This window comes from Periplaneta americana, chromosome 15 (assembly GCF_040183065.1).
Source record: "Periplaneta americana isolate PAMFEO1 chromosome 15, P.americana_PAMFEO1_priV1, whole genome shotgun sequence".
Lineage (NCBI taxonomy): Eukaryota > Metazoa > Arthropoda > Insecta > Blattodea > Blattidae > Periplaneta > Periplaneta americana.
This window is the reverse complement of record NC_091131.1, coordinates 59922-80507: the sequence shown is the minus strand read 5'-3', so window position 1 is coordinate 80507 and position 20586 is coordinate 59922. Positions and strand designations below refer to the sequence as shown.

General features: G+C 36.1%; 1 protein-coding gene across 6 annotated transcripts in view; it reads right to left on the bottom strand.

Annotated features, from left to right (window-relative positions):
- The window catches only part of Mms19 (MMS19 nucleotide excision repair protein), a 102426-nt gene extending 84395 nt beyond the window's left edge, over positions 1 to 18031 (bottom strand). For 2 of the 6 annotated variants that reach the window (XR_011336568.1, XR_011336567.1), the window contains exons 1-5: positions 17592 to 17942; positions 9788 to 10026; positions 6538 to 6682; positions 4022 to 4209; positions 3702 to 3863 (exon numbers count right to left, since the gene is read on the bottom strand). Coding sequence is in view for 4 of the 6 variants with exons in the window: in XM_069848817.1 (XP_069704918.1) it covers positions 3702 to 3863; positions 4022 to 4209; positions 6538 to 6682; positions 9788 to 10026; positions 17592 to 17745 (888 nt within the window). In the remaining 2 variants the exon portion in view is untranslated. Of the gene's footprint in view, positions 1 to 3701; positions 3864 to 4021; positions 4210 to 6537; positions 6683 to 9090; positions 9228 to 9787; positions 10027 to 17591 lie in introns of those variants that run through there. The other 4 variants (XM_069848817.1, XM_069848820.1, XM_069848816.1 and 1 more) reach the window with 4 other exon arrangements.
- Between the last annotated feature and the right edge of the window lie 2555 nt (positions 18032 to 20586).

Genomic DNA, 20586 nt, shown 5'->3' with positions numbered 1-20586 from the left:
TTCTGCTTTCGTCTTTCTTCCTCATTGTCCATGCCTCACTGCCGTAACAAAGTACAGGTCTCGCCAAGGTCTTGTATAGGCGAATTCTAGTATGCCTTTGCACTAGGGAAGGTTTCATAATGTTGTTAATTATTCCCATTGTTTTGGTGTATTTAGAAATTTTCTGTGAAATGTCTACTTCATCGAAAAAAGATAATGTGTATCCGAGATATGTAAAATAATTTACTCTTTCTAATATTTTTGAATCTAAACATATTTTGCTAGGCACAGGGTATTTTCCGCAGAAGGCCATAATTTTAGGTTTTTCTTTATTGATTTTCATATCATATTTAATTCCAATTTTGTTAAAATTAAAAATTGAACATTGTAATTCATCTTCTGAGGATGCCACCAGAGCTAAATCGTCTGCAAAAAGTAATGAATCTAGTTGTAAATGTCTACTGAGTTGTATATATCCATGAGGCAATTGTTTCCAATCTCTAATTATTTGATTCATATATATAATAAATAGCAACAGTGAAAAGCCGCAGCCTAGTCTTACTCCTGTATGAATTTCTGTCCAATGCGATAATTTATTGTCACACCTTACTGCAATTAGATTTGTTTCATAGATATTGTATATGTTTGCTATAAGTTGTTGTGGAATATGGTTTGTGGCTAATATATTTAATAATTTATTTCTGTTCACCCTGTCAAATGCTTTTTCCAAATCAATGAAAGCAATATGTGTTTCTAAGTTGAATTCCCAGTGTTTTTCCATCAATAATTTTAATGTAAAATATCCATCGCAACATGATCTTCCCTTTCAGAAGCCATTTTGTTCTTCTCCGAAAAGTGTTTCATAATGTTTATACAATTTGTTCTTGATTATGCTGGTAAAGATTTTATGTCCTGTATTTAACAGACTGATCCCTCTGTAGTTGTCATACGATTTTATGTCTCCTCTTTTGAATATAGGCACTACGATTGATTTTGTCCAACTTGTTGGTATATCATCTCCTGTCCATATCTTATTTAGAAAGTGAAGGAGTCTATTTATAAATGTCTGGCTGGCATATTTAAACAATTCGGTATTCAGTAAATCCTCTCCTGGAGTTTTATTGTTCAATTTCTTTAAAACTTGAACTAGTTCAAATTTGGAGACAGGTTCAATTTCAGTATTAGCAGAAACTGGTAATTCAAGAGCTTCAACAGTTTACTTACTTACTTACAAATGGCTTTTAAGGAACCCGAAGGTTCATTGCCACCCTCACATAAGCCCGCCAGGAGTCCCTATCCTGTGCAAGATTAATCCAGTCTCTATCATCATACCCCACCTCCCTCAAATCCATTTTAATATTATCCTCCCATCTACGTCTCGGCCTCCCTAAAGGTCTTTTTCCGTCCGGTCTCCCAACTAACACTCTATATGCATATCTGGATTCGCCCATACGTGCTACATGCCCTGCCCATCTCAAACGTCTGGGTTTAATGTTCCTAATTATGTCAGGTGAAGAATACAATGCATGCAGTTCTGTGTTGTGTAACTTTCTCCATTCTCCTGTAACTTCATCCCGCTTAGCCCCAAATATTTTCCTAAGCACCTTATTCTCAAACACCCTGAACCTATGTTCCTCTCTCAGAGTGAGAGTCCAAGTTTCACAACCATACAGAAGAACCGGTAATATAACTGTTTTATAAATTCTAACTTTCAGATTTTTGGACAGCAGACTGGATGATAAGAGCTTCTCAACCGAATAATAACACGCATTTTCGTATTTATTCTGCGTTTAATTTCCTCCCGAGTGTCATTTATATTTGTTACTGTTGCTCCAAGATATTTGAATTTTTCCACCTCTTCGAAGGATAAATCTCCAATTATTATATTTCCATTTCGTACAATATTTTGGTCTTCAACAGTTTGGGACCATAATTGCTGAAAATATTGTAACCAATTTTTTAACGGAAAAACACTTACCTTAACATTTTCTCTCACTTCGTTGTTTAAATTCTTAAGGATTTTGTATGTTTGTGGTTGAGGTCTGTACAAATCATTCTCTAAATAAGCTACAAATTCTTCTCAATTATGTCTATGGTTTTTCTGTACTTTTCTTTTAGTGATAGCTCTTTTTCTATGATATTCTATTTTATCCTCCTCTGCTTTAGTACACAAATATTTCTTATAGGCTTCTTTTTTATCTGATATGACTTTCGCTGTGTCATCATCCCATGTTCTTAATCCTTTTTTCCTAGACCATTTTCTTTTTGTGCCCAAACTTTCCGTAGCGGCTTGCTCCAAAAGTAAATATTATTCACCATTCTTAATGATCTTGGGATAGAAAAAAAAATGTATGGAATAGAAATTACATACAATTAATGTGCGTGTAATAAACAATAAGCAAACCATCTTCGATTAATCATTTCAAAACAACGTGAATATAGCGTGGATTGTGTAGGAAAATAATTTCTTATATGTTGCTGCCAATGTGCACCATTGTTAACTTATGAAAACAAATAAAAATCAACATGGCATATAATCACTATTTGAAGAAAGATAGGAGATATTAAGTAATATTCAGCATTCTTAATTATCTTTGGATGGAAAATAACAATGAAATATGTATAAAATAAACATTACATACAGGTGAGCATATAAAAAAACAGCAAGTAGAATCATATCTGATTAATAAGCTCAAATTACCACAGGTTTAGTGTAAGAGTGGTCTATATCTAACGCTATCTCCCAGCAAATTACTTAATTCATAAAAACAAAAAAATCGTGTTAGAAGATTGAATTTGTGTATTTTCTCTGAAACTTTTCAAATATCTGTAGGCAGTCTTTTACATTAGATTGCCGAAAATTGGTTTATAGCGCAGCATTGGCAGTGATAAAAGTGTGAAATATTCGTTCAGTGGGCAGTGGATATTCTACATTGACTGAGTAAAGAAGCAGGTATGGCAGAAAAAAGACAAGAAAGCAGTTTACGCTAGACAAGAAGAGAAAAGTCATTGAAGAAGCAGACAGAGGAGAGAAGAAAAGAGAAGTCGCAAGAAAATATGACATAAGATAGAGCCTTCTTCAGTTACAAGCCGGAGCTATACGTTGGCAACACTGTAATTAACTGTGAAACGGAGGCCTACGATACAGAACATGTGTTTGTGCTAATGCTGATTTGCAATGTAAATTAATGTTACAATATAAGTGTGTGTCGATGGAATTATCACCAGACATAGCTCCTATGAGCGAGTATACATTTCATATTAGTGCAGAAACCGTATCTAATACCATGTATACATATATAATTTTAACAGCATGATGGCCACTGGTACCACGCAACCTACTCGATCAATTAAAATGAACGCACTCTATCGTCGCCACTGTAGTTTATTGTTGTGTTCACATTCGCTGCACTGTGTGAGACTTGTTGCATTCTTTCATCAAACATGATATCTAGCATACAGTGACAATATGGCGTCTGATGTCCATTTGTGAATATAATTTTTCTCTCTCTCTTGTGATCCGCAGTAAATGGACTGTAAATGTTACACGAAAATTATAGAACAGAAGCCTAATAAATGTTTGAACTTATGAAATAATAAGTGAATAAATATAACAGAAATAAATATTCTACTAAAGTGAGAATAAAGAAAGAAATCTTAAAGAAAAAAGGTTCCAAAGAGAATGAAGATGTACAGTCATTATTTACAGTATATGCGCTCACCAGCAACTGCAGAGAATCTATCTTGGCAATGCGGAGCTGTGAGTCCAGTTTCTCTAGAAGCAGTGGCATGCAGAAGTCCACAAATTCAGGCACAGCCACAAGGCACAACTTCAGGGCAGTGGCCAGCTCATCACGAGTTACTGCATTGGGATGGCTGGGAACCTAAACAAAGCAGATAAGAAAGACCATGGCACCATGGTTCAATGCACTGCACAATGCAAATACGGCTTTAAAGGCAATTTCAATTGAGAAGAAATAATATTTATAAAATATAATCCGAAGGACAGCAGTCTATGAAACCACTTTGTATTGATACGCACCGAGTAGAAATCGACAGGGAAATAGCATGCCATCACATCAAACATTTCCTCTGCAAGATGGCCAAGTGTAAATGCTGTCAAAAAACTCGGCAACATTGCGAACAGCTGCATCAAGTTACGGGGGTCTCGCTCTCCATCAATTGTTGCGATAACACCAGCAACTAACTCAGGACCCAGCACACGCAGTTCTGTAAGAAAAGCAGATTGAAGAACGTTATCTTCAGGAAGACCCCAACTGTATGAGTTACATTATATCAAAATAACAGACAAATAATTAGAAAAGCAGATGAAACCCACACTTACACAAAATGTCATATCATTAAGAAACAATGCAACACATAAAAGAATGTAAGACTAGGTTCAAGTTACTGCCTATATGACATCGCACATATGCCAGCGTTTAAATGCAGCTAGCTTTTTCGGAGCATAGAATCATTAGGTATCTGCATCTCGCAATACTTCTTTAAAAATGAGCGATATTTAGGTACCTGGAGTTTATACCAAGGGATAATTGCACTACACGTCATTTCTTCCATTTGAAGACTGTTGCATTTGAGACAGAAGCACTTGCTTTTTAGATGTTTGCAAAGCAGACACTGCGGACATGTTGGTCAAGTTGGGATTTCATTGAACATCCTATCTAATTACAAGCCTGGCACAGAACCACATCTCCATCAGTAGTGAACGAATCGTCTATTTTAACTTTGCTATGTGTGATGCAATGAAACACTGTGATTGCCAGACGAATTCAAGAATCAATATTGTGAGGTGCACTTCTTCTCTGCAGGGTGGGAGGAAATATAGTGCCTGGACAACTGAAATAAACGATGAATGACCTATCTACAGTAACACAAACTGTGAAGAAAGAAAGCAGGGTGTGAGGTGCATTCTCATGCCCTTTTCTACATCAATACCTTTACAATTTCTTGGAATGCTGGAAAACCAGCAGTGTATTATCTTTATTTACGGTATTGAGTGAATGGAAATCTTCCTTGACCCTTTCTCAGCAGCTTTAGAATAGCTTGGAAAATCCGTTTCAGTGTCAGGTACCAGGGTTTCTAATGTGAACAAATATTGTCATATAGACTGTTTCAAATTATATTCAATTTACGAATTTTTTTAAATTAAGAGACAGAACATGCAGTTTTACATAAAAGAAAGTAAAAATATGTAATCATTATGAAATATGTAAAAAAAAAAATGTAATGATAAATATTCATATGGTATATGGTGGGTAACGTTCTAATTCGCGAACATTTATCAGTTTTAGTTATGTATATGCAAAGGGAAAGAACATGTAATTACATACAAATCCTAGCCTTAATTATCACGTATCTAGTTGTTTGTAAAACATCTTTGTAAGTTATTTTGTTGAATTTCCGCCTTCTGTCAATTCCGGATATTTGCACTATGCCAACTTCAATTTAGCATTTTGATGTATTGTGTGTACCACCTGCTCCTGACAGAATACAGAATAGAACTTCTTCCTTTGTTAGCATGTAAAAGGTAGAACTTAAACTCTGCATGCCTACTATTACTTCTGCAATTTGGAGCTGCACAACAAACCAATACATAAAATTAATAACATAGTTTAAAACTAAAATGCATGCACTTTCTGCACTGCTCTACCTTTCTGTTTCTGTTGTTTCCACCACACAGATGTGTGGCACGCTGTTCTGCTCGGAATATAGAGTGCTTGTCTTGATTTTAAATCGAGATGAACTGCAGCCAAGAGCTCATGGCAACCCTCGTTACAGTTCATTTCCTCTCCTTACATATTTTATCAAGAAAGAATGGAGAACGCATTTTGTGTTTCGATGCTCTTTAATATGAAGGAAAATATATAACACATCTTAAAACTTAATCAAAAAGGAAAACAACAAAAAAGAAAAAGAACTAAGGGAGAGACTAGTGAAGTGCCTTTGTAGGGAGTAGGGCATTGCACGGGACAGAAATGTGGACATTACAATGAAATGAAGAGAAACGGATAGAAGCATTTGAAATATGGATATTGAGAAGAATGAAGCGTGTGAAGCAGACGGACAGAATAAGAACTGAAGCTTATTTGGAAAGAGTGGTTGAAGAAAGAATGATGCTGTAACTGATCAGAAAGAGAGAAAGGAATTGGTTGGATCACTAGCTGAGAAGAAGCTGCCTATTGAAGAATGCACTGGAAGGAATGGTGGACGGGAGAAGAGTTCGGGGCAGAAGAAGATATCAGATGATAGACGACATTAAGATATATGGATCATATGCAGAGACTAAGAGGAAGGCAGAAAATAGAAAAGTTTGGATAATGCTGGGTTTGCAGTGAAAGACCTGCTCATGGACAGAACGTGTGTGTGTGTGTGCGTGTAACAAGAGATAAAGAGAATTTCAAAGATCAAACAAACACAACTGTGAAAGCATTACAGAATAATGAAATTTATTATATCGCAAACTCACTTGAATTTTAGCATGCTCATCTTGGCTGTTTTTCCATTCATAGTTGTCAGATCAGTCACATGTTAACATACCTTCTTTGTAACTCAGAGTGAGCACTTCCAGGATCTTGTAAACTGTCCTGCGATCATCTTGCTTGAGTGTCTGGCACTGAACTTGTTCGAACACAGTGGTTACTATGTGGGCTGGTGCATCTCGTGGAAGATGGTGCATCTGCACCTATAACATACAAGGTGGTCAAGTGAAAAAATCATTTTTGAGAGAATTAGAGCCTCAATTACCTTTTCCATCATTTCATCTCACTTGTATGTACACAACCTTAATCTCTAAAACTGATCATTTTCAAAGTCATTTTGATTCCGGTATGTTATTGCAGTACACAAATCTCAAAGGTAAGTATAAGACGGAAATAAGGGGGTGTTTTGAAAGCAAGCTTCATAATTTTTTGTGTTACTGTTAACACTATTCTAAGTACTGGCGCAAGTTTCGTACTTCTGCCACTAGAGAGCTCTGAATCATAATCTGAAACAAGGCAGCATGTAACAGCACTATGTCTGAAGCAGCGTGCTGTGATAAAGGAAATATAACAATTGACATTCATCAGAAGAATGAAGGCTGTTTTGGAGATGAATGTGTAGACCCTAGACATCAGTACTTTGCAATGGTGTGTGACAGAGTATGTGCAGGCAATAGGATTCCGAAAACTTGGTGCATGATGGGACTTGGTTTCACTGTCTTTGATCATTCTCAACCTGGCATCATCAGATTTTCATCGGTTCCCAAAACTGAGAGGACTGTACCTTTGTTCTAACTATGCAGTGCAGACAGAAGTGAGTGAAATATTCTACAGCGACAGTATCAAGAAACTGGTCTTCCATTAGTTGATTGCCAGGGGGACTATGTGGAGAAATAATTATATGGATATCAACAATAAAGTTGTAAGAAGTTACCATATTTTGTTTTACTCAAGTAACTACAGTATAACCATTTTCAAGTAAAAAATTAAGAGGCAAAACTTTTCAAAACAGCCTTGTACCATTAAGATTTACACATACTAAAATTGAGATACTTGTTATAAAAGAGTGTTATATTAGTTAATGATAACATGATTCTTTGGCATATTCATGTAAATAATAGTACACATACAAGAAGTGATTGAAGTTGTAGGTTAAGTACATGTGCAACTACTACTACCAACCAGTGCAGTAAAAACATGTTTGCAGTACACATGATAAGTGTCTGAAATTAGTTGAGCTTGTCTTTCTTTGTTGGCATTATTACTTGATCTTAAACTGAATTTAATGTACAACAAGGTACTACATTAACTTATAAAGCGAAATGAAGAGTGGAAGTTGCGCTTAGTAAACATCTGGCTGAGTACAAATCTGACTTTCAGGTATAACTCCCTGTGAAGCTGATTTCAATAATTCCAAAGGAAAAATTGTTCCAGGACCAAGTAGCCATATCTGAAAGCCAGATTTGCATAATATAGCCTATGTCACTGTTGGTGAACAGAAATCCACCACAATTCAAGTCTCACAGAGTTTGTTTGCTCTCAATGTTGGGTCCTTGACGTCTTGTCAGCCACTTGAGGCATGTGAATGTAAAGGCAAAAATTGAGCCAGTGTCTGGCACGTCCCTGGGTAGCTCAGTCAGTAGAGCACTGACACGCTCAGCCAAAGGTCCTGGGTTTGATACCCAGCCCTGGAACAATTATTAAATCCGACTGTGTACTATTCACTTGCCACTGAAAATGGCTGGATTAATTTTACATTGTTAAAGGTCTGCTTATGTACAGTTTCTGTATGGCGAGGAATTTCTGAGAATGACATTCGCAATACAACGCCAACTCTCAGCACATATACACATCCCCTCCTCTCCATCTTATTAACTGAATAAGCAACGCCATCTCTCTTCATAACTATACATCACGCAACACATATCAAAATCTCTCTTTCTTTGGCTTCCACTTTGCCGACAGGTCCAGGATGAATTACTAGTTTCTTTAGTATTGCGTCTGCACCACAATATTCATAAATTGTCTGTTTTTTCTGTGGTCACTCAAAATAACAGAACTGAACAAATACCGCACACAAGTCCAATACTTTAGTGTCACCAAAACTTCCCAGTCTAAATAACTATATAATTTAAAGTGAATTTAATTAAACAAAAAACACGTCAATTTAGATATTGGGGGGGGGAGGGGAAGTTTAAAACCAGTCTTAATTGCACTTCCTCACTCTCAGCCAAGCCCACTTTGAAATTTCAAATGGCACCCCTATCTTGTGAGTATTCAAATGTTTATACATCTTTTGTTTTCTATCGTCGCCTTGTAACCTGGACTGCTGTTATTGTTGATTAGAGCTGAAGAGAATAATGCTACAAAGACTAATGAGTATTTCATGTAATAGTTGTGTTTGTGTATTAAATTATTTTATAATGGTGTATACCTTTTAAGAGACAACAGAAATCATATTCATTTATAGAACTGAATATCGTTGTGCCTGCAGAACTGCTAGAGCTTTCAACAACAGGCATCCTGAGAAAAACTGTGTAGCAGTATGTGATAGATCTAGTACGGAAATTTGAAGAAACCAGTTCTGTGTCCAACAAAACAAATAACCAACCTAGAAAATTCGATGAAACTTCACAGACTGAAAACTAGGCCACTTCTTTAATGAACCCACCACCTCCACTCCAAAAGTAGCTGCTGTAACAAACATTTCGAATGGCAGAACTACTTCAGAAGGATGCATGTTATTACTGTTCTATCGAATTATTTATTTTTGGCCCATATCTTTTTTATGTATTTATTTATTTATCTATCCTTGTGCCATCAATAAAAAACATGTGTTTTAATTATTTATAATTTGCACAGTCTTTATACATAAGTACTTACATGGTATTCTAGAGTATGGCAATAAAATAAATTGGGATAGCAGTTAAAAAAAAATGAACTTGACAAGATTGGTCTGGGACAATTGTTGAGAGAAAATCATTAAAGTTAAAATAATGTTTTGAATATTATAAGACAAAGGTGTAACGATATAGAAAACCAACAAATGTTTAGTTACATAAATAACAAAACTTCACTACAAAATTACAGGAAAGTTAAAACTGTATGGAGTCAAGAACCATACATAACAATGTGATAGAAACGCTAGAACTCGTTTTGCATGTAGGCTATATGCAATGTTAAACAAATGACTGCTAAGACTGCATGTCTTACGGTAGAAAGTATAGATTATTTCTTTAAGTTGTTCTTCCTTGCAGAACAATTCCACGAAATGTCAATCCTTTACATGCACCTCACAGTAGACATACCAAAGCGAGAATTCCTTGCAATATGGCTGGGATAACTATGTTATAGTCCTTAAGGCGATCACAGAAGAACAGTGTAAGGTAATGCAATTCAGATTGGTGTAAAAAGTTCTTCGGTAGGTTCTGGACAACTCCAGAAAGAATGTGCGTCCCTCTTTCTCTCACATCTGAATGTTTTTCTGTCACTATTGGCTCCAATTTTTTTACTAAGTTTAGGAGGTCGGTGCGTTGATCTTGGATACCTGAAAAAATAAATCATATAAATCTCTAAAATCTTTAAAAGCATGAAGGATGGGATAAAATGATTTTGGTGATTAAATGAGAATGGGCACAAGTCGTAATGGTCAGAGATATCACTATCACTTTAAATAAAAACTCGGCTAAATTTTCTTGTAATAACAGAAAAAAAATAAGCAAATCTAAAAAAAAAAAAAAAAAAAAAAAGAAAAATTGTATGCAGTAAAATTTATTACTCTGAATGGGGAAATAAGAAGTAGTCGTTACTACTAATGGGAAGTAGTGGACAGAATTCAGGGGGAATAGTAAACACACATAAAGTGTATCAATTACCCTCCAAAGTTTAGATTTATACACCTTCAAGTTTTGAAGTTATACAGATTTAAAGTATATTCGTCTTGTCCATTGATCCCAATGCTAAGGAATAGCAGTAGGTATTCATTCAAGCAACACAGCTTATTATTTGCCATCCTGGTCTAGTGGCTAGAACACAGCTTTGCTCCCCGAGTTACAAACTTTATTGGATAAACCAATGATCAGGGAACACGGGTGTTTTTCCATGAGCTCTGGTTTCCCTGTGGCATCCCAACAAATCTCCATCATCATCTCATCTCATCGTGGGTGTAGCAGAAACTATGGTCTGAATTGTTATCAGATTCTAAAAGGTTAAGATAAACAAGCAAGAGTCAATGCTCGTTAGAAGAAATGTGCAGAAAGAAGAAAAACTTGCTTCCATGCAGCAACCACCTTAGGAAGAAATGTCCATTCAGTCACACAGAAAGGCTAGCAGCAAAGTCAAGATGTCAATGCCCAAAAGTTCATCGAAGCAGCAAGCTGTTCTCATGAAATTAACACTGAAAATTCAGCCTGCATTTAAGATGGCTAAGGGAGCAAACGTATGTTCCAGAGAGCAAATTGAACTCTTGTATATATTTTATTGCAGAGATGACATTAGTTGCCACGCTCAGGGGAAAAGAGATACTAAAGATCCAGAAACAGGTAAGTAACATATTTTGCAGCACAGATACATGGTTGTTATTGTAAGGGAAGCCTTTCAATTATTTACAGAAGAAAATTCAAAAGGCAGTGAATGAGTTCTACGAATTACGACCTCATGTGGTCACTTCACAATGTTTGCATCTGCCACTGTCATGCAAATTTCAATGTTAGAAAGCTGAAGCTGTAAAAAAGGAAGTATCATATTTTCCTGGAAATAGCAGGTCAACTTTTGGAAATCTTATCTTGCAACATTACTGAGGAAAAATTTATGGCTAGACTGTGCTAATTTGTAAAACTATGATTTTTTACCATATCATTCATACCGAGACAAATATGGAAAAGACTGTTACTTACAGACGGTGGAATGGAGTATGCAGCCGGTCGAAACCTAGAAAGTGGAAGCTCCACTCGAAGAGCTGAATGACCAACTTCAAGGCTCAAGGTTCATTACATCGTTAACAACTACTTTTTATTTTGTTTTCCTAGTTAATAAGTAAAATAACATTTCCCACTTCAAACTAATTAGGAAAGTAGGATCAGTGTTGTACAAGGGCGTAGGCCTACAAAGTTCATTTTAGGCTATGATTTGCAATTGTGTGACCTACTTACTAAAGGTACTTCACTAAAAAAAGAAGTTTCAAAACCTATTTCTGACTTCATTTGTACAATACGTAGGTTTTGTTGTAAAATGAAGCACTGTTTCCTACATAGGCTATTACGCACTTAATTCAACACCTTGGTGGACTCTTCACACCCGTAACAAACAAAAAAATTCATATCTAAAAGATAATCCAAAAATACTTTCATACTATGGAATAGATACCTCATTAACTGTACATTTTTGGAAAAATAATTATATTCACTACTCTCAACATAATTCACAGAGTTATTCATTAGAACATTTAAGGTCACAAATCAATGTCCGAAAAATGTCACACCCATAACCAAAGTTAAATACTTAGGCCTACTTCATTTGTTATAATGATTTTTTCAAATCTATTTTTGGAGGTGTTTGCTCTTCTTGGGAAGAAGATATTCCAATAATTGGTGTGCCAAAATAAACGTATTTTAGATTAAACTTAATTTTGGCTAAACTAGCAATGAGGTAGTTCCCTTCGTACTCCACTTATACGCCTCACAATGGAAGCAGTTAAAAAAGAAATGCCACTGCTGCAAATAGGTTTTCATGCTTCTGCTTAAAATCTTAGGCAAGCCACAGAAGAAATTGCAAGGAGGTGACACTGGGTCTATATGGCTATAGGATATCGACAATGAGTTCGTGAGAATTTATGTTGGCTAGGTTGGAGAATGTCTTTCGATGCAGAATCAGAGGCACCGATGCTTTCATTATGAGCCATTTCTACGATGACTTATTTAATCTTTAATCTCACATGCAGCACACACGGGACTGACATCTGATTTGTGTTACGTTCCTACATGATGAACTGAAACTGAGCGAGGGTATGGGCCATTCCATGGTTACGGGTGTGACACTTGCACTCAATTTGTTTCAAAATTAAGGTGAAACTAACACTGAGGTAGTTTCGGTAATTTCTGAAGTGAAAAAGATTGAATTTATTGATTTCGGAAGTGAAAATCATTGAATTTATAAGGGATTTTTTTTTGTCGAGATGTAGTTGATCATATATGAACGGCATAATAAAAGTCTAAGTAACCGAACTTATCTGCCACAGATTCTTATATGCAAGGTGCAATAAGTGAAGTACTCAGTGCTAGTTTAGCCCTGATCTGTAGTAAGGTAGTGTAATGGCGGATTTTCACTTTCGAAATCACCAGAACCAACTGAGCTAGTTTTACCCCTCTTCTAGGCCTATATTAAACGCTCTTACAAAAGTTAGTCCAATGTGCCAAAATTATCAAGGCCCAAATTTTCTTCTTAATGGGCTGGGCATGTAGCATGTATAGACGCATCCAGAAATATAGTGTGTTAGTTGTGAGACCGGACAGGAAATGACCTTTGGGGAGACCAAGACGTAGATGGGAGGATAAAATTAACCATACACACATACACAAAACATCCAACAACCCAACACAACACAAACAAGCAGCATTCCGAACAATAGTACACAGACTACTCAACATACCAATGAACCAACAGGATTACAACGAAGAGCTAAACACAATCAAATACATAGCACAAGAAAACGGATACAACCCCAACATAATAGACAACATAATACGTAAGACAAAAAATAAGAATACAACACAAGCACAAGAACATAAAAAATACATCACACTAACATATGAAAACAAAAACACAGACAAAATTGCAACCTCATTCAAGAAATTAAATTACAACATCGCATACAGAACAAATAACACTCTACAAAAACATCTCAACACACAAACAAACAAATACAAACACACAGGCGTATACAAACTCAAATGTAACACCTGCAACAACTACATAGGACAGACAGGCAGATCATTTCAAACACGTTACAAAGAACACATCACAGCCATATAACAAAATAACAAAACACCTCCACATATGCAGAACACATCACAAATGCTAACCACACCCACAGAGACATCAACACAGACATGAAAATACTACATATCCAACCAAAAAGCCAGAAACTAAACACACTAGAACAATATCAAATATACAGACACACGAAAACACACCCCAACGAAATTCTCAACACACAACTCAATTTCAGAACACACACACTCTTTGACTCTACATTACACCACACGAACACACCCCCACAGAAAACAAAACAAGAGGCGCCAAGACCAACAACGACCGGTTCTGAGGATGACCCATAAATGGTAGAAACATGTTAACAAGGTATGTTAGAATTTAACACAATAAAGACTTATCATAGGCCTACATATTCCGAAGATAACATTAAAATGGATTTGAGGGAGGTGGGATTAGATGACAGAGACTGGATTAATCTTGGACAGGATAGGGACCGATTGTGGGCTTATGTGAGGGCAGCAATGAACCTTCGGGTTCCTTAAAAGCCGTAAATCAGTAAGTATAACTTACTGCTTCTAAACACTGATATAGGAGGAAAAAAAAAAAAGAATAGATTGCTGAATTTTGGAATGCTAGGCTATAAACACATGCGGTTTGTTACAATCCTGCCATGTGTAGAAATATCTCACAACACACGACACTGTAAATTTTACTTTCAATCGTAATATTATCATGGGTTATTCCAAAATGAGACACGTAACATTGTCGAAGTAACCAACTATGATCTTCGCAGAATATTTAATGAAATACTTAGTAGTTCATGAAAAAGACATTGCTGTCTTTTAACATACATACAAATAAACACAAATTCTTAATGAAAAGGAATAATTAACAATGTAAAAATATTAAATATTATATGGTGTGACACACGAACATTTTCTTGCCACTTAATTTTTTACCACAATGGAAAATGTCCATGTCATTGTGCCACATGAGATAAAAGCATTCAGTTGTTTTCCAAACTATTAAGGCACTTGTAATTCCTAAATCACAAACTCAAAAAAAAAAAAAATATTGCAAATATGTTGTGACACACGAACATTTATGTCATGTTAATTACTAATTGTTTTAAAACCACTATAATGCATCACTTCTTGTGAAAGATACTGTGCCTACAGTTCTTATACAAAACAACACTTGATTACACAAAAATACACTTTCAGTTTTAAAATATCCATGGTGATATTTCCTGTGTAATGTCATGCGACGAATACACCAATATGTTCACTTTTTCTGCCATTTGTAGCACTTTCCTTCCTTGAATATCATAGGCACCTTAAATCCTTCGCCACCACAAGCTTTTGTAACTTCCCCCGGAAATTTGAAGTCTTTTTTTTTTACTTTGTTATTTAACGCTGTATCAACCACTAGATTATTTAGCGTTGATGAGATTGGTATTTGGCGAGATGAGGCCGAGGATTCGCCATAGATTACCTGACATTCACCTTACGGTTGGAAAAAACCCAACCAGGAATCGAACCTGCACCCGAGCACAACTCTGAATCAGCGAGCAAGTGCCTTAGCCTACATATTTGATGTCATCATATGTTACAACACCACAATCTCCTCCTAAGTTACTTTCTTTATTGTTCTATTACTGCAAAAATCATCAAGTGTTGCTTTGTTCAAAATTTTTGACTAAGATGTTGTATGTTTCAAAACATTAGAAATAACTGCGTAACACTGAGTGCATAGTTGATCATGCTGCCGTTGTTTTTGTAGTAGAGGAGGCCTACTATGGAATTTGGATCAGTGATTCAGTGGGCTGATATTACCTCATATTTTGTGCTAACTCAAACTAAATTAATCTAACTGAAATTCTTGAAAATACTATCACAAAAATATTCAATATGTATAAATATTTATGATATTAATAGAACAACTAACATAGATTTTAAAAAGGCCAGTGACGTGCGGTGGCCCAACAGATTACCCAAGCAGCTGCGCAGTCAAGTTTTCTTTTCCTTCTTACTATTTATATTTGATTAAAATACTTATAATATTACTAATTATAAAAATACATTGGTATTTGGCACCATTTTTTTTTACAAAATCTATAGGCCTAAGATTAGGCCTACTGCAACTACTGCCTAAAATTAAAAATACTATTATAAAAGACTAGGCCTACTCTAAGGATTAGTAAGTCGTGACGAGCTATTTCAACTTGTTGGGGAAACATGTGGTAATCGTCGGCCCAGAAAGTCCTCAAGAAATTTTGTGTGCTTTGATGATTTGGAAAAAAAATGCTGCAAGCCCAAAAAGAGTAGCAGAAAATATACGGCATGCAGGAATACTTGAAGCACTTTGGGACCAAGCCGTGCTTGGGTTGCTTGGGTGGACTGCACGTCACTGAAAAGGCCCATTTAGAATTGATAAATGATACCTTGGGTAAGGTACGGTAATTAATATTATTAATTAAAACAATTTTAAATTCATATCAGAAAATCAGTTAGGCCTACCATTTACCTAATGTGCAAATAAATACACCACTAATTTATTAATACATAGACCTAGTATGGTAGCTACCTACTTATCACAAATATGTATAAGCTTGTTTTATATAGGAAAGAAATTAAAGTAATCAATATTTGTAAGTTTTTAGTTCAAGGAATTTAAAAAATGAAACATTTTATACCAACTTTAGGCAGAAATTAAATGTTTTATACGAATTTTAGGCCTACACACTATATTTTTATAACAATTGTTGTTTTTTAATTAGTGAAAAAAAAAATACCACACACACACACACACACACACACACACACACACAAACCCCCATCCTCGTGGAAAATTACAGTAGGCCCACTTCAAAATTCCACCTTGTGCACACAAAATAAATTAATGGCACTGAGAAGTGATTAGATTAGGTGTGTAGTATTATATTAGGTTATGTTAGGTTAGATCAAGTGTGTGGCATTCTCAAAGGTTAGGTTAGATTAGGCGTGTAGTAATATATGAGAGGTTGGAAATGCTCCTTCTTTCGGCCGAACACAGGCATCGAGTAATATGATGAAATATGGCCGTCATCTTCATTCACGGGCGAGGAAGGTACGTGTGTTGATCGGGTTGGGTGGCTTACAGCTCTCCCAGTGATCATATCCAATTTCTACTACTCCATAGTACAATTCAAAGGCATTTTAAGATATTTTAAAAATCCCCTATAGTGCCCGGAACATAAGTAGCCTCATATCAGATGTCACCAGTACCGGTAAGTATACTCTTCAATAAAAAGGAACTGTTTCCTTAGTCGAACCTGTACTTGGTATTCATGCAAATTTGCTGCATGTGTAAAATCGCCGATAGGCCTAATTTTATTTACCACAGTTGGCCATTCTAAACACAGATCGCAAAATCTCATTATCTCTAAAAATTGACATAGGTTATTTTGCTTTGTAACCACAGAACTGTTTACTGAGTAGAATTGTGTAAATTTAGTATATTAAGCGTGGTATATTTATTAACTTGTGTCTAGTGTACATTTCTGAAGTTATTCCTAATAATATAATATAATTATGTTGTACGTAGGAAGAACGATTATTCAATTGATAGGATATTTTATGAGGTTGTCATGACTGAGATATCTATTGTCAAATGCTTTTGTCAGAAGGCCTTGACTGACGGGTAAATAAGGACTGGCGCTCTTAGGGGTGGAAGTCGGGGTTTGGGATGGCCACAAGCAACAAGTTACACTAAATATGTTTAGGATTAGTGTAAAACTGGCCTATAGTGTCCCATAAGTAACATTCACCAATCCTTCTATACGCAGAAAAGCTGCCTGGTATCTAATTCCCCCCCCCCCTTTTACCACTAATTCACCCAATCAACTGTATCATTACAGAATCCTTTTTCTTTCACTTCCTTGGGCTCCCACATTGTACAGACGTACATTGCCCTTGCAACTCCTCCTGCACCTCTCTCGGTAGTGGTACAGTCAACAACAATCTCGAGAATTAACCTTTTAAACTTCCTTTCTCTCATGACCCATAATTCAAACTTCGTGCACACAAAATGAGGGATGTTCTTTAAATGTGTGTGTGTGTAATACTCAAGAAGCACACTTACTTCGTGCAATATTACGGCACTTCGAATTCATCACATTTTTGTCGTCCCCAATTGCCTCTTTTATTACTTCTTCCAACCATCCGTTGTCTGTCGTTTCGACAGCTTTCATCCCGTCACAAATATTTAACGAAGAAGGGATGCTCCTAACACTCATATTTTCATAATCAATTTAACTTACAACAAACCAAATTACATAATTACAAGCAAACGCACTTAACGAAAGTGTTCACCTAAAAACTATACACACACAATACATAATAAGACGCCACATGTACCGTGTGTCTTTTTTTAATAATAAAGACAATGGCTGCGTTCAGCCGGGACAGCGCTGCGGTAGCGCTGATATAGCGACAGCACTGAACGCCTTGCTGGCCGACAGCGCTGAAATAGCGGCCGCCATTTTTCGTAGCAAAATTATTTTCGCTGCAAGCCTGCTGCTAACCAGCGAAAGTGGAGGGGGTAGACATCAACCAAAGAGACACCAACGGCGCTAGTTTCGCGTACAAAATTGAACCGCTTTTCGGCCGCCATTAAAGGGAGTTGATGCTTCGCCGGGAGTGCAAATAGTTCATGCTTATTGAGGAGTACGAATAAATATAAGTACACTTGAAGGGAAATAATAAGAAAATGGTGAAATACTGCGCCGCAAATAATTGTTCGAACACAGCTCCTTATTGTAGGATGCTCAGGAAAGCATGCGTATCTTAATATTTGGAAGAATGTTCCAAATACAGTTCCTCCTTTAAATGTGTTTACAGAATGTCGGAATATTTCTTGAATAAAGTTTTTCCAGAAACACATTAATCAGGTTTATAAGCTTGAATTCAACAATGTATGTAAGGGTTAGATGCCATCACATTACAGTGGATTATAATAGCAGAGTGCATAAGAAAATCCGCAGACTATATCTGTCTAAACTCTTTTGTTTCACAACAAATGAATTAATCATATAATTTTCGTTTTGTACAGCATGTACTTCTCGTTTTTGGTTGTATTAAATGCAAAGAAATTAGTGAAAATATAGCTGATGGCCTAACTAGGCCTATTATTACCACTGCTACTAGGTCTACTATTACCACTACTATTAGGTCTATTATTACCACTACCACTGACTAGGTCTCACTACTACTAGGCCTACTAATACCACCAAAACTAGGCCTACTATTACCATTACTACTAGGCCTATTATTACCAGTACTACTAGGCCTACTATTACCACAAAACTAAGCCTACTACTACCACTAATACTAGGCCTACTATTACCACTACTATTAGGCCTATTATTACCACTGCTACTAGGTCTACTATTACCACTACTACTAGGTCTATTATTACCACTACTACTGACTAGGTCTCACTACTACTAGGCCTACTAATACCACCAAAACTAGGCCTACTATTACCACTACTACTAGGCCTACTATTACCACAAAAACTAAGCCTACTACTACCACTAATACTAGGCCTACTATTACCACTACTACTAGGCCTATTATTACCACTACTACTAGGCCTACTATTATCACAAAACTAGGCCTACTACCACTAATACTAGGCCTACTATTACCACTACTACTACGCCTATTATTACCACTACTAGTAGGCCTACTATTGCCACTACTACTAGGCCTATTATTACCACTACTACTAGGCCTACTATTGCCACTACTACTAGGCTTACTATTGCCACAAAAACTAGACCTACTACTACCACAATTACTACACCTACTATTACCACTACTACTAGGCCTACTAATAACACTACTATTAGGTCTATTATTACTACTACCACTGACTAGGTCTCACTACTACTAGGCCTACTAATACCACCAAAACTAGCCCTACTATTACCACTACTACTAGGCCTACTATTGTCACTACTAGGCCTATTATTACCACTACTACTACGCCTACTATTACCACTACTACTAGGTCTACTATTACCACTACTACTAGGTCTACTATTACGACTACTACTAGGCGCCTACTATTACCACTACTACTAGGCCTACTAATACCACCAAAACTAGCCCTACTATTACCACTACTACTAGGCCTATTATTACCAGTACTACTAGGCCTACTATTGTCACTACTAGGCCTAATATTACCACTACTACTACGCCTACTATTACCACTACTACTAGGTCTACTATTACCACTACTACTAGGTCTACTATTACCACTACTACTAGGCGCCTACTATTACCACTACTACTAGGCCTACTAATACTACCAAAACTAGGACTCCTATTACATTACTACTAGGCCTATTACCTCTACTACAAGGCCTATTATTGCCACTACTACTAGGTCTATTATTACCACTACTACTAGGCCTACTATTACCACTACTACTAGGCCTATTATTACCACTATTCCTAGGCCTACTATTACCGCTACTAATTGTATTAAAAAGTCTGTACTGACCTCTAACTTGGTGGTCATCAACTACACAATGAATAGATTGTTTTATGATAAAATTTAGTCTCATTATATTTTAAATCAGTTTCCAGATTTTTTATGATCTCATATTTCACCACTAAATATTTTCTAAGCACCATATACCTTCCTCTTCCTTAGCATGAAAGGACTGAAATATAGATCATTTTAAATATTACAGTAAATATCTATTATTACGTCTTTAAATCAATACTAATAATATTGAAAATTAATGCTGACATTGCCATTATTCAATATTTCACACACTTATCCCGAGTATATATGGTGATTTAATTTACTTTTTAGAATATCGCCAAAGATGAATCATTGTAATACTTTAATAAATATAGCGCTCCTCTGCCAATCATGTTTATTTCATCACGACTCATCCTTTGTAAAAGATGTTTAAAATAGTGTCTATCACCAGGCTACATCAATGTATTGTGGTACTGTTTTCGAATTTCGCGCCGCAAACACTCCCTTTAATGGCGGATGCTAGCCGATTCAATTTGTGACATTTTTCTCGCCTGCCACTCACGGGTATGTGTCTGTA